The sequence below is a fragment of the Maylandia zebra genome, linkage group LG16, assembly GCF_041146795.1.
Source record: "Maylandia zebra isolate NMK-2024a linkage group LG16, Mzebra_GT3a, whole genome shotgun sequence".
In the NCBI taxonomy this organism is placed as follows: domain Eukaryota; kingdom Metazoa; phylum Chordata; class Actinopteri; order Cichliformes; family Cichlidae; genus Maylandia; species Maylandia zebra.
The window spans coordinates 24,942,733-24,958,433 of NC_135182.1; the positions used below are offsets into that span (position 1 = coordinate 24,942,733).

Genomic DNA, 15,701 nt, shown 5'->3' on the forward strand with positions numbered 1-15,701 from the left:
GTTCCAAAAATGGCACTACAACATGTAAAAATATAATATAAGCTCTGGCAGACTTGGTTCTATGGTAGGTCTTAAAGGGTTAACCACAAGCCACATGAAGATAGTGCTTCCTTCAGCCGTTTGCAATTACTACAGAAACTCCAAAGAACAAGCACCTTTTGTTTCAGCTTTTTGTGTTGCTGATGTAATTTTTTGATAGTGGTAAGCTAGTGCTACGGACCCAACCTTCACTTTTAGGGATTGGGCCCTTTGGAGTAATTTAGAGTGTTGTTAAAGGTAAAAGCTGCGAGTGAAGAAAACGTCTGATGTGTCAGACCACAGATATGCCCTGTGCACCATCTTTGCTGTTCCTAGAACAGCTCTCTCCTGGAGAGATATCTCGGATGTTATTCCTGGAATCTACTGGAGCTCCTCTCTCAGTTTGGGGATCACAGGGACCACTGTAGCCTTTACCTTCCCGATCTGCAGTAGCTGCTCTGGCTCCTCCCTTGGTATTTCTCAAGCTACTCATGTTCATTCTTCCTGATGTTGCTATCGCTTAATATTGCTAAATATATACGGCTATAACAGATATAGAGATATATTGATAGCGTGTCTCCAAACAACAGCATGAATCACATTACCTTTACAAATTAACCTACATTTTGAGGAGGCAGCCTGCTCTTCTCAAATACATGTAGGTCAGGCATATACCTCAACATTCAGTCCAATTTGGATCCATTAGGCTCAACATTTATTTTTCCTGGTTTGTTTGTTTGTTGGCTGATATGGCCATTATAGTGATGGGTGGTAAAAAAAAAGATGCTTTGAATTTCCCTTTAATTTTGTAATTTTAGATTACGCTCATCCCAAAATAAATACATAAAATTGCAAAAAATAGAATTAACATAAAAAAGCACCTCTGCTAAACAGTTGTTGTTTTTTTTTTTGGAAATTCAGTTTAAAATGTTACCAAAGGACTTTCAATCAGAAAGGGTTTTATTTTTTTCGGTAGCTCTTATGCTACTGTAGTTACTCTGATTGTGCACTGATGTGGCAGAACCCATTTCTAATCACATTTAGTGTTCAAAATTACAGACACAATTGTGCCTTTCCATCCACTTGGGACTCTAAGAGCAGCTGGTTGAGATGAAAAAGGGGAAAGGGAAGGTGACAGTTCACAAGCTTTAAAAGCAACGTTAGAAATGGCTGCTCTGCCATGAAACCATCCTTTGACTTTTGATCCCCTTAAGACTTCAATTCATACACGTGAAACCTAACGTTCAAGGGTCGTTGTGTGTTTTTTGTAGGCAAAAATGAAGCATAGTACAAATGTGTTACTGTTTGTATGAAACTAATTGTAAGTAATGCCTTCATCTTGTTTCAGAACTATTTCATATGCAGATATAAATTATTTATGGTGTTTTTTAAAGTTACAGTAATTCTTGGCTGTGAATAACTAGAAGTCAGCTGTTATTATTATCTTTTACTTATTTACACTTGTGCTTTCCCTGCTGTAACATGTGGAAATGTCTTTATTTTAAAAAGGTCTGAGATTGTGATTTAAGGCATTTTGTCACATTTAAAATCAGCATTAAAATTACTTTACTAATTATTTTAGACCTGCCTGTGTCAGCTTTGGCAGCTTTTACTGGAACTGAGTCCCGTCATCGTCTTCCAACCTTATTCTCATAGCAAAGTTGACTGTTTTCAATACTTTTTGGTTTTTAATTATGCACATGCACCAATTCTGCACCAGTGTCATGCTATATGACCAGCTCGCTGTATGGCCACATGCACGTCTGTTTAGATAACTGAGGCAGTCTCATTAAACTGAAAATAGAAGTACTGTAGAGCAGCAGTTTTAGTGAGTTAATCCAAAAGAAAAGATTAAAATGAGGGACAATTTCATACTTTGAAATTGCAAATTACATTAATGGAACGGATAAGAGGCTAAATTATGCAAAGCCAGAAAATGTAGAGATAAAATACAGATTATCTGCATTGAATAAATATTCTAATTTTAGAATATAGTAATGTACAATGTACCTCCACATATAAAAAGTACAACTTCATCTAATTTAAATTAGAGTGTTGTCACCTTGAAAGACAGGGTCGTTTCAATGTCCACCTGTGGACCACTTCTGCTGCTCCTACTACATTTGAATAACTCTCTGGATGTCCCACTCTTACTGCTTGTACTTGATTACCATATATGTTCTGTTCCACTGTGTAAAATTGCCAACTTCAATTTCATTTTTAGGAAGAGGATTAAGATTTGGGAGTCAAATCCAGCAAGCAGGAACTCATATGCTCTTTGTTTTTGGCCAGACGTGGTGCTGTGTATTATGGCAATGCCGCCGAAAGGACATTGTTTAGGAGCCTTGTGTGTTTTTTCGGCTGCCAGCTTGCAAACCTAAGCCGTGCTGCCGTGTTCTTTTTAGAGAGAAGAGGCTTTGTTCTGGGAACTCTTCCAAACAAGCTGCACTTGTTCAGTCTTTTTTTACTTCAATTGTCATGAACTTTAACATTTAAAAACTAACTGAGGCCTTTATAGTCGGTCCACTCACTGAAAGATTGTTTTGACAGAGCTGAATACTTCAGACCAGCAAACTGCCAAAACTCAGCTTATGGTCAGTTGATCAGTTAATCAAGTATGGAAGTAGTAAGGGTAACCTTAGTTTTTCACATGATTACATAGAGTCCTGTGAAAACTTCCCCCCCCCCCCCCCCCACAGCTGTAGTTTACTTCAACAAAGAAGTCATGTTTGCTCTCTGCACAAGTACAGGTCGATAGTGAAACGGCACAGGGAGACATCCCTGAAGGGCAAAGAGAGTGAATTTAAACCAGGTAAGGTGTTTGCTTTTTATAGGCAGAATCACAAACCTTGGTAATCGCTCTTCATGGAGGACTTTCATGGTTATTTTCATGACTTTTTGCTCAGAAACAAACTTATGTCATCTTTTCTTGATTTATTTATTATCTTTGTCATCTACTATTCAGGAGTAATACAAAATTAACCACTTTATTATCTCACTAAAACCACTTTACTTAGTTTGGTTCCTCCACATTTGACAAGTTGCAGCTCATTTAAGATAAACAGTGAATGAGTCAGTGAGTAGATCCGGTACAACGCCTCCAAAGGTTTTTCATCGCGTCGTGTTTCAAGACATAAAATACAATCACAGTGTTGAGCGATTGAGTCAAGGAGCCTGAGTGTTATAGAAAATCCTGGGGTGCAGGCCCACGCATGATCAATGGCATTTCACTCCCAGTGGGCTTTCTAAATACGACTGGGTTTTCTGAAAGGGCTCAGTCTCGAGAGGCCCCATTCAAGATGACAAGAGAGGACTGACGGGCATGGCACACACACAGACATACACGCACACACAATTCTCCTGCAACACGTGCACCTGTTTTCAGGTGCACATAAGCACACACTCTTACTAAGTCAAATTTGTGCTCGCGGTCACTCTGCTGCACACACCATTTTCTCTTCGTTTCTTTCTTTTTTTTCTCTCAGACACACACAGTCAGCAGGAGGTGAGTAGCGTGGCTTGGAGATAAGACTGCTATCAGACCTTCATCAGGAACAGCTGCACTCTCATCTGTCTCAGCAGCCCTTTTCTTTATCAGTTCCATCAACTCGTCCTCCCTGTGTTCTCTCTGTCCTCCTCCTGTCTTTGTCCATTATATTTGAGACGTTAGAGGCTTACTTGAGTTCTAAAGGAAACAATATATTATTTTATAGATATTTGAAAGGCACAAGGCTTTACTTTGAATTGAGGGATATAATTTGACAGTGCTATTAAAAAATGCAAGGCCAAACCATGTGAATAATCCCGAGGCTTCGTGCAGCTTGAGTCTTGCTTGTCAGAATGTGTAAGCTTCTACTTTCAAATTCTCACTGTAATCATAGGCTTATATATCTTATATATCTCAAGATATAATAAAAACACAATCTGTCCTTAGCTAGTCTTAAAATTAGATCAATACAACCTCAAATGAAGTATAAAAGACGGCCTGTTACACCATGTCATGATTTATTTATTATCTAACCCCGATTCTGTTTCCATCCAAATTAAGAAGGTAAGTAGCAGCCAGGCGCTTCTAATCAGATGCACTTAATTAATTGATGAGCAGAAAATGTGATCACCTCAATGAAAGAAGATGTTTTACTATTTTGCTCATCTGCTGTCTGCTATGGTGGGAGCTTAAAAACTTTATAAATGCCTGCAAACCTCAATGACATAAAACAGCGTTGTAAAGTCCAGAAAACAGTGACCTTAAGTTATTGCTGCTAAAGATGTTCTGCAGGCTTTTGAATCAGGGGGTTAACTTAGTTTTTCCACACACTGCTTCTGCATTTTTGCTTAGTTTGTTCAAATGAATGACACACAGTAGTATGCCATGTGTTAAGGTTAGGTATTTGCCTAAAATAAAGACCTGCTAAGGACGACATATTTCCTGATAATTTTGCATTTTTAAAATTTACATTTACATTATTAAATATTAATGACACAAAGATAAAAAAGAGACATGATGGATTCCACTGGCAACAAAAAATGCAAAACAATTTCAGCCATGTAGAGTTATGAGTCTGCAGATTGCACAGAGTAAGAAAAACAATAATGTGATGGGAGCACTAGTGTATATTACTTTGCTATTAGAGTAGTGTATTCGTTTTTGTGTATATTTTGGGTGTCACATTTCTGTGATCAACTCATTTCTCTGTTGCTTTAAGCCAGTGAACCCAAAATAGGATTTCTGTTTTAGCATTTAATAGAACAGGATTGTTTACTTTTCAAGAATATTTCCCATCCTGAAGTGCTGAGAAATGCACACAGAGGATGTTAGAGGGTTAAAGAACAATTTAAAACATTTCTTGCTGGAATGAGATTTCAATTTGCTGCTGAAGATTAGAAGTGAGTCAGCAGTCGTGTCTGCAGTGGGAAGGTCATTCTACAAATGTAGAGTCTGTAAAAAAGAAGAAAGTTTATTTATTTTTTTTGTTTTTGCACCATTAAATGAAGCAGAAGCACCACAAAAACTGGGAAAGACAACATAAAACTATTCCCGATAAACAAGAGAAGTGACCACTAGGGGTCATTTCTATATTACCCACCATTAAAAAGGTATTACTATACAGAGATTTTGCACTATTTAATACATTGCATGACAGTCATATATGCCTCATTATGATATCTGTTCAAGTGCAGAATAAAAAGCAGTAGAACTTTTAATCAGGGCAGTTAAATGGCTTGTTTAGCCTGAAGAGCTTCTTGAATGCATATTTGATGAACATTTTCATGGTACTGTGCAGATCAAAACAGCTCATTTGGCATTTTGATGTTGATGGTGGTGGAAAATGTTGTCTAATATATTTCAAATTCTCCTGCATAGTGCTCACTTGGGTTGAGACCTGTGGGCTTTCAAAGCCATATCATACATTTGACATTTTTTTCGTAATCAACACGTTCAATGACCTTTAATACCCCGTGGAATATATTGTCATCCTGGGAAAAAATGATCCTTCTCCCATCAGAATAGAAGGCTTCAGCATGGGAGAAAGGTGATCAGTCAGAACAGATTTGTATTGATTTCCCTCTAAAGGACAAGTGGACCTAAACTGTGCAAGCAAAATACCCCTCACAGCATAGCAGAGCCACAAGATGCTCTCATTGGAGGGGCTCTTGTTCCTTTAATTTGTCACCAGTCTGTTACTATTTTACAATAAACCCTGCCGCACCTTGGGTATCTCAGTGGTTTAGTTAAGGTGTGATGTCACAGGTTTGTTACCTGGCTGGCCATTTAATAAGGGATGCTGAGGTAACTTTGTGTTTGGAGCCACAGAGCTTTGACCGTGGAAAAAGTAGGTCTCGTTGATCAACCCCCAAACAGAATGACATATCCCTTTTTGATGAACAGATTTGAGAATTTTATTATTATTTTATTACTTAAAATTTTATATATTCCAGGAAAGCTCGGTTTGTCAAGCTTTTTTAAATCAGTGTTTCTGTGAGCGTGCAGACACTTGAGCTTACTAAAGCCAGCAGTCCCCCTTCATGTTTTGATGAGAGAAGCTAATCTCTTACCTGTGTCTTATCACATATTAGATCTGATATAACAATGTGCTGAGCTTTGATGGAGTTCTGGTGGGAGTATTAGGTTTGTTAATGTGATAGAGCAATGGAAGTGCTGTTAGTGTTGCAGTGTAGGAATCCACCAAGCCCGCTGGAGAAGATGATTAATACACTCTTTGATGTCTTACCGGCAAAGTGTCGTGGAGGATTAATCCATTTATAATGGCTCTGATGTGTGTGTGTGTGTGTGTGTGTGTGTGTGTGTGTGTGTGTGTGTGTGTGTGTGTGTGTGTGTGTGTGTGTGTGTGTGTCCATTGCAGTGGAGTTTAAGAAACTGGACTTGGCTTCATTGCAGTCTGTACGTCAGTTCGCCCAGAGCTTCAGAGAACGGGACCTGCCGCTAAATATTTTGGTCAATAATGGTGAGTCTTTGTGTTCTGTCCTTGTGTTATATGAGCGTGCAGCCGGACTCTGCACAAAGTTTATCAAATATTTATTGAGAGAAGTAGAAAGCCTCTGCGCAGCTGTGTAATTTCAATGCAGTCGCCTGGCTGAATTTAAAGGGAGTTTGAGAATTAAACACAGATCCAGTCACACTGTGAAATGTTCTGCACGCGTCCTTGGATACTGTATACAGTGGGGCAAAAAAGTATTTAGTCAGCCACCGATTGTGTAAGTTCCCCCACCTAAAATGATGACAGAGGTCAGTAATTTGCACCAGAGGTACACTTCAACTGTGAGAGACAGAATGTGAAAAAAAAATCCATGAATCCACATGGTAGGATTTGTAAAGAATTTATTCGTAAATCAGGGTGGAAAATAAGTATTTGGTCAATAACAAAAATACAACTCAATACTTTGTAACATAACCTTTGTTGGCAATAACAGAGGTCAAACGTTTACTATAGGTCTTTACCAGGTTTGCACACACAGTAGCTGGTATTTTGGCCCATTCCTCCATGCAGATCTTCTCGAGAGCAGTGATGTTTTGGGGCTGTCGCCGAGCAACACGGACTTTCAACTCCCGCCACAGATTTTCTATGGGGTTGAGGTCTGGAGACTGGCTAGGCCACTCCAGGACTTTCAAATGCTTCTTACGGAGCCACTCCTTTGTTGCCCGGGCGGTGTGTTTTGGATCATTGTCATGTTGGAAGACCCAGCCTCGTTTCATCTTCAAAGTTCTCACTGATGGAAGGAGGTTTTGGCTCAAAATCTCACGATACATGGCCCCATTCATTCTGTCCTTAACACGGATCAGTCGTCCTGTCCCCTTGGCAGAAAAACAGCCCCATAGCATGATGTTTCCACCCCCATGCTTCACAGTAGGTATGGTGTTCTTGGGATGCAACTCAGTATTCTTCTTCCTCCAAACACGACGAGTTGAGTTTATACCAAAAAGTTCTACTTTGGTTTCATCTGACCACATGACATTCTCCCAATCCTCTGCTGTATCATCCATGTGCTCTCTGGCAAACTTCAGACGGGCCTGGACATGCACTGGCTTCAGCAGCGGAACACGTCTGGCACTGCGGGATTTGATTCCCTGCCGTTGTAGTGTGTTACTGATGGTGACCTTTGTTACTTTGGTCCCAGCTCTCTGCAGGTCATTCACCAGGTCCCCCCGTGTGGTTCTGGGATCTTTGCTCACCGTTCTCATGATCATTTTGACCCCACGGGATGAGATCTTGCGTGGAGCCCCAGATCGAGGGAGATTATCAGTGGTCTTGTATGTCTTCCATTTTCTGATGATTGCTCCCACAGTTGATTTTTTTCACACCAAGCTGCTTGCCTATTGTTGCCTATCAGAAATTACTGACTGATGTATGGGTTTCACTTTAACCTTTGCGTTTTTTGTGTTTTATCTCTATTACTTTTTTATGTAAAATGTTAAATTAGTCTTGTAGCATTTGAATTAAATTCACATTTGAAATACTAAAATGCATTTTTTTGTGTATCAAATATTTGTGTGTGGATGTGTGTGTCAAGCGGGTGTTATGCTGGTTCCTGAGGGGCGTACGGAGGATGGATTTGAGCAGCACTTCGGTGTGAACTACCTGGGACACTTCCTTTTGACCTGGCTACTCCTGGATACACTGAAGGATTCTGGGAAATCGGGTCATGTCTCTCGTGTGGTCAACGTCTCATCCTCAGCTCACTGCATCGGACAGATCAGACTAAATGACCTGAATAGCCGGTAGGTACACACAAACACAAATGTCCAAAGACATGCATCTGATGCACACAATACCTGAAGTTAATAACAAATAATAAACTAATAAATAGTTAAAATGATATATAGACTTTAAAAATGCTTGCTTCAGAGGCAAACTGAGTCATTTCATGTAATTGCTATTGTCACAGTGGTCATTAATTTTTCACTTTAGTGTTTGGTGGTTATCAGCCATATACTATTGAGCCACAAACATATTTAATGATGTGTGACATTCACATTAAGCGCTTTATTAAAAAAGATAAAGTCAACCCTTCGATATTCTTTAAGAAGAGCGGTTCACATCCTTGTGTATTGTGCTCACCTGCCTTCTTTATGCTGAGATCAGTATTACACATCTCAGTTTGGCACAAGTGGACAACTGTTGGTTCCAGTTGGATCAGTATCGCTCCAGCTCTCAACACTGCTGTCAAGATGTATTAACAGCCTGAATATCGTCATCATGTCGTTACATAGATATATTGGTGTTTAATATCCAAGGTCTTAAACTCAAATGCTGATTTAACTCAGTACAGACTTCTTTTAGTCCAAAAGCCTAGCATAACATTTATAATACCCTTGTTAAGTTTCGGGGACATTATAAATATATTATGTTATTTAAATAATAATTTTAAGCTTCTATCATACTACACACATTATATAGTTGAGGACAGAATTATTAATATTTTATTAATTAATTCCTTTTTTTTTTTTTTGAGGAATTTAGTTTGTTAGCAAAGTGAATTAATATAATTTAATCAGATTTTTGGAAAAGCTGTGTTAAAAGTTTCTTACTTTTTCATAGGGAGGATAATAATTGACATTCTTTCTTGCTCTCTCTGTATTCAGCCAATCTTACTCCTCACATGCTGCTTACTGTCAGAGCAAGCTGGCCCAGGTGTTATTCAGTTTCCACCTCCACCAAGAGATGCAGAGTGGAGGTTTCCAAGTGAGTTCGTGTGCCGTGGATCCCGGCATGGTGGATACCGCACTCTACCGCCACCTCTGGACACCCCTCCATCTGGCACAAAGTGTCATCGCTCGCCTGCTCTTCAGGGTAAAACACGGCTCTGCATTTTCTGTTGTGTCCCAACTGTAATATTCACCTTGTAGAGAAGTAGCGCACAATGTACGGTTCAGATCAAATATAGTTGACATGTGCTTAAAGTAAATGCATTTTATACTGTTCACACTGTATCACAGAATGATCGCAGTAATTGAGCTTCAAATTATTTTATTGTTAGAAGAATAGCTTGTAACAACAACATAGCAACCCTGGATAATTTAAGTGTTTCCTCAACTCTTGAGTTGCAGTTTATTCTGCGTTGAGGTTTTGGAACTGGAAATCTCTAAAAGTTAAAACTGTTAGATGTGAACCTACAAACTTGACTGTGGGCACTCTACAGATTGTATTATGAGATGAAACAGACACACACACACACACACACACAGTCCATCCACCCTGCTGAAAATGGAAGTGCTACTAAAACTCCAGCCCCTTCACTTTGTGTTACATTTTAAAGCCTTCTTTGCATAACTTAAAGCACTGACCCCAGGCTGCTGTTAATGTCCCTGAGATTTAATGGAAGAAGATGTGTGTGCATGTTTGAGCCCCAAGCCACAGTTGTCACATTTGCCTGTGAGCACAACCTTTGGAATAGTTTTGCCCCACATACAGTATGCAAACTTATTATCATGTGAAATAGTCCATGTAATTATTAACTAACACACACACATTTATTTTGCCTTTTACAACACCTTTTTATTTTAAACTCGGGGATTAAAGTTGGATTTTGCCCTAAGATTGGGTGTAATGGTGCCACATCGGGAAAATACGTAGAAGCAGGTTGTTAAATGAAGAGCACAGAGTGATTCTGACTTTAATCTCAGAATTCTGATTTTCTTTTCAGAATTCTGGTAGATAGACTATTAACGAATACTTGGCATATTCACAAAAAATTCTGTTGTATATTTAAGAATGAAGATAGAGTTTGCAAATACTGACTTTTGAGTTCATTAGAATTGTGCAAAGTCTGTTTTTGCATTTTATACTGTATTTCCATCTTTCAGTAAATTGCTGTTCCTATTTCCCATTTCCCATATTGAAAGTCAATGAACCTAGTACAATTTCTGGCACAATCAATATCCAGAGGAAGTAATAATAGCAACAAAATGCAGCATCCATGAGAGTAAAGCAGTGAAGTGGTGAACAACAAAGCAATAGATGAGCTAGTATGAGAAGGTTCAGGTTCCTTTATTGATGCCCTTAGGTAGATTTCTTTTGCAGTTAAAAGAGCAGGCAACCCATCAACCAGACATCAAACACAGACACTGGCTACATATACAGAGGGAAAGAGAGCATTCTCCAGGCTTCAATAAAACCACAGCTTCAAACCCCCAAACTAATAAATACTATAAAAAGGCCAAAAAAATTTAATAAATTAATGAATACATTCAAATTAAGTGCACAATTTGCAATAGCTTTTCAGCTTTTTCCCTCTGGAAAAGATGAAAATCCCGCAGGGGATGGGAATCATCATTTAAGAGCTGGCCATCCTCTGCAACTGCCTGGTATACATCAACTCTAGGCTAAGCTGCAATTTACCAATCAGCTGCCCTGACCAGTTTACAGTTTGACTCAGTTTGTTCCTGTCCTTCAAAGACAGGTCACCATGACACCAAGGAAAAAGATAAAACTGACTCAATAAAAGATTTTAAAAAAATATTGTCATAATGGTCTTATCAATATGAAAGGAGGACCTTGATGACCCTTTTTCAAGATTCGAGGTTCAAGAAGTTTATTGTCATGTACACTGCAAAACACAATTGGTTACACAGAGTAATGAAATTCTTACTTTGCAGGTTCCCTTCACACAACTAAAAAGACTAAAAACCAACTTAAAAGAAAGTAATAATAAGTAAGTAAAATAGTGCTTGTAGATGTGGTGTAATCAGAATTTAAAGTGCAAGTAGTTGCAACACTGTCACAGTGATAATATATACAGAATATGCAATATTACAGTGTATATGTAAAGATACGTACAAAAATTGCAAATTTACAGGTTAATATAAATGTACATATATATAAGTGTTTTGGACACTGCTTCACAGTTTGTGTGAAAATTCAAGCTTGAATCAATAATAGTCCCCAGATATTTGCAGGGACACATTCCTTGGTTTGACCCTTAATGTTTGTGGAATCAGATATGCTGGAATTTTTCCTGAAATCCGCAATTATTTTCTGGGTTTTCAATATGTTGAGCTGGAGATAACAATTTTTACACCACCTGAAAAAGGGCTCAATAGCATGTTTATGGCTGGTTTTCCTTTCTGTGTATGTAAAAGACTGACAATGACCGTGTCATCTGCATACTTTAAAATGGCCCTACCATCAAGCATCCAACTGCCGTGGAAACCGTTGCCCCTCCCCAATCACAGAAAGAGTTGGGTGTTTTGTTGTTGCTGTTGTCTTTCTGTACTAAAACTCCTGCGTGGATGGAGAGACTTTTTAACTACAGACAGCAAAATGAATTATGAAGAACACGTTTTGCTTGCCAATACCCCCCCCCCCCCCCCCCTCCTTTTTTGTACTTAAAAATTCAGCCCTTCAAGTACAATGATAATTCACTTAGAAGAACAATTAAAATTGATGTTTGAAATTATTGCACAGTAGTACAGCATACACACATCACAGACAGCACTCACGTACTGTTATACACGAGTATGCAAGTGTGCTGTTAAAGCTTTCAGGTTGTGATCCTCTCTCTGCTCAGAAACCTGCTGCTGGTCTCACTGCTGACACTGAGATCATTGTTAAAATGCATCAACACCAGCGCTCTCAAGCATACGCTCATCCATGAAAACACACACACACACACACACACACACATGCTCTTACCCTGAGCCTTCCTTTCAGTGATGCTAACACACAGTGACATTAGCCCTACTCTTTCATCCGTGTCCACACACACACTTAGGCACATTTTTTTGTCTACGTGAAGATAGGTTGTTGTTGATCTTGTCTTCCATTCCAGTTCTTTTCTTTATATATTTTATATGCAGGAGCTCTTTAAATTTTTAATTGTGTTTATGTGTTTGTCCCTAGACTCCTGAAGAGGGCGCTACCACTGTGCTCTCTGCTGCTCTGTCACCTGCTCTGGAGGGAGATTGTGGAGGAGGTTACTGGGCCAATGGGTGCAGGGAGATGACAACACCGCTGACCTTTGATCCCCAGCTGCAAGTGAGCCTATGGGAAATCAGCCTCCAGTTGCTGAACCTCCACTAGCATGAGACAAGGATGACCAACAGGACTAAACCCATTTGACAACATCAGATAAAAAAGACCCTATATTCAGGGCGGCCAGCCATTCTCTCCTCCCTTTTTCATACTTCACATCAGGGCGTTGCTAGCAATTTGTTACAAGTGTCATAATCCAGTGCTGGACTGTGATTGGTTGTTTAGAGAGCAAAGATCTCTTTCTTTTAGCGTTTTTTTTTTAGTTTTATTTTTTATTTTCTTTTTTCCAGACCTGCCAAAGAAGGGCTACAGGGGATGGAAGATGCTTTTTTTGCTTTTCACTGTGAGCAAGCAAACATATTTGCACACACACACAACCACACTCTAGGGTTGTAGCTATATGTCATTTTGCTGTCATGGATAGCAGAGAGTTGCTGTTGGCGCCATCTAGTCAGATATCAGTTAATGGCACCCACCAATGATATGATGAGTTTGATTCCCTGATCGCGTATCAGAGAATCAGTCATCTGCTATGATACAAACCTTACTTGGATTTTTCAATTAGTCCGGCCCACAATAACTAAATTCCTCTTGGAAGCTTTTTCACATCAACAAAAAATTCCAGTAAAATAATCCAAAAGCTTAATTTTGGCAACAAAATAACATATTGGTCAAACCCTAGCATACGCGCACATACGGTACACACACATTTACACACTACGACAATGATCTGATCTGATCCTGCCTTGCTGTGGCAAGGGAATGTGATGTCATCAGTTTGCGTTGACACATCACTGCGATTTCTCAGATCGTATTGCCATCCGGCCTCTTTTACTGGGAGCACTTTGTTTTTATTGGTTACTATTGAATCATGTTAACTGCTGGTTGTAGTTGCATGAGTAGATGTTTTTACAGACGTGAATTTAGCTGAAAAGCTAAGAATCCATCATCGTCTCCTCTTTCCTCTCTCCGGCGCGCAGTAACCCAATAAAAGATGTTCCTTTTGACTGCTAGGGGGATTTGGGAAGAGTTTTAAAAAAGGGAGATATTTCAGATAACAGTAAGCCTAAATTTGGAATGATTCCCCTTCGACCCAAGAGTGATGAAACGTTTGGTTGAGTTGCTGTGAATTTTTATGCTGTTATTTCTAAAGCGGAATTTCCAGCTGTTTCTGGTTGTCTGCTCAAAAAAAGTGAGAAAAAAAAAGGTTTGGGAACCGACCTCAAATTCATTTTGTCACCGTTTTCCTTTGTGATCTGTGCTAATCGCTTTTTTCTGTGTCTGTGATACGTGTGCATGTATTATGCACACAAGCTAAGAATTAACTCATGTATAGACCCAATTCATGCTGATGGATAGCACAACAATGGCTAACCCCGGAGGAACTGCAACGAGAAGGAATGCGAGAGAGGGGAAAGCACATTTTTTCAGCATTCAAACTGTGATTGGTTCCTCATTGCTGCTGCTACTGCCTCTTCCTCATTTGGCGCCGCTCCCAGTGCATTGTGGGATTGAGATTTCCCAGTAGTGAGAATCAAACTCCATCTGCTGAGCTGACACACACACACAGACACTCACTCAGAAACATTGGAAGCAGTACATCCAGGCATAGGCTTATCCAAACAAGCGCACAGCAAATAAACACGTCTGTCTGTGATGCAGGAACATGCTCACACACTCTTACACACATACAAAGACACACTTAATGCCATCTCCACTGTGATTAACATGTTTTAGCTGTGGGGATGAAAAGTGTTATCTCAAATTAATTAAGTTTTGGCTAAAATCCTTAACCACAAGTCATCGCTGTAGTGTATGTGTACGTTGTTGCTTTGAATAAAGCCAGTTCGCATCCAGCATTCATTATGATCTGCCGCATGTGAAGCGATAGTATCACTGTGGTAGCTAATTCAGCCAGTGGCACAGTGTCAGACATGAAGAATAGGAACAAAGTGTAATGGAAGAAAATGCATAAAGGAAAAAGGCATCAGCTTTAAGGCACTCATTGCTTAAATGGTTAAATTTAATGTGATTCTCACTGTTTTGTCAAGCAGTTTAAGTATTTGTCTCAATTCAGAGACGAAAAAATCATCCTTCAGAGAATTTGTAGGACAGACTGACCCGCTGCCGCCACCGCTAAATCAGACGACAGTCTAAATTTACAAGGGGAAAAAATAAAGGCGTATTTGCCCCATCCTTGTCATCTTATAAAGTCATTTTTGGTTTATGTTATTCATAAGTGTGTTGGGCTTTTTGGTTCATGTGATATATCTACCAATGATGTGTCAACCCAAATATCTGCCTAATATCTTATGAATATTTGAATATATGAGTTGACAAAGATTGCAAAAATGCGCAGGAACCTGCACTTTGAAGGGAGGCATTATGCTAAAAAACCCTCTTTAAGATTCCCAGGACTTTGCGAGGATTCACAATCTCATGGCAGTCGGCCCTATGAGCATCACAAATACTGACGGTATAATACTGAAGCCGTTACATTTGGAATTTATTAGTTTTGACTGATACATTTGGCTGAGATGAGGAAGCCATCTGTATTCATCTGGCTTCCAGGTATTCAGTACCTATTATTATCCGGTGCCAAGTCAAATACGCTGAATTGTGGGAGAAAAATTTTGAGGGGATGAAAAAATGACAGAAAAAATAAAAGGAACGCCTCCCGGTCGTAGTTATTATAACTATCAGGGTGTGACACGGACTCTGATATGATGTGAAGGCACCATAACTCCAAGACAACTCATCAAAGTTTACATCCCATAAGAGAGGCTTATTCTGATTAGAAATTAAAATATAATTTTAAAGCAAACATCAAAGGTTTTTTTTTTCTAGATTAGCAATTGTGTGTGAGCTGACTCTAAATACCAGCAATATTGCTCAGTCTTTTGAGTGTTGTATTGTTTTTCAGGCTGCTTGAAAACAGTTTATTGCCTCAGTGCTTCCTTTGTTTGACTGTGTGGTTGCCCTTGGCCACTGTAAGGTACTGATTAAATAACAAACAGCCAAACCTAGTGCATATCTATACATCTATATATATCTCTACATATAGATATATAAATATAAAATGCACATGCTTCCGTTCACACAAATAAAAACACCAGCCTATCCACTCAGTGGCGCTTATTGAAAGAATTCAAGGCTACAATATGACATACATCCTGTCAAAGAGCTACCGTG

The 15,701-nt window shown here is 39.2% G+C and overlaps 1 protein-coding gene across 4 annotated transcripts in view; it reads left to right on the forward strand.

Annotated features, from left to right (window-relative positions):
* LOC101481846 (polyprenol dehydrogenase) overlaps positions 1–14,581 on the forward strand; it is a 57,448-nt gene extending 42,867 nt beyond the window's left edge. For 3 of the 4 annotated variants that reach the window (XM_014408269.3, XM_014408268.2, XM_076875157.1), the window contains 4 exons: positions 6,384–6,485; positions 8,050–8,257; positions 9,122–9,329; positions 12,378–14,581. In XM_014408269.3, coding sequence (XP_014263755.1) covers positions 6,384–6,485; positions 8,050–8,257; positions 9,122–9,329; positions 12,378–12,557 — 698 coding nt within the window. In that variant the 3' untranslated portion in view covers positions 12,558–14,581. The remainder of the gene's footprint in view (positions 1–6,383; positions 6,486–8,049; positions 8,258–9,121; positions 9,330–12,377) is intronic. The other variant, XM_004555534.4, reaches the window with a different exon arrangement.
* Positions 14,582–15,701: the final 1,120 nt, after the last annotated feature.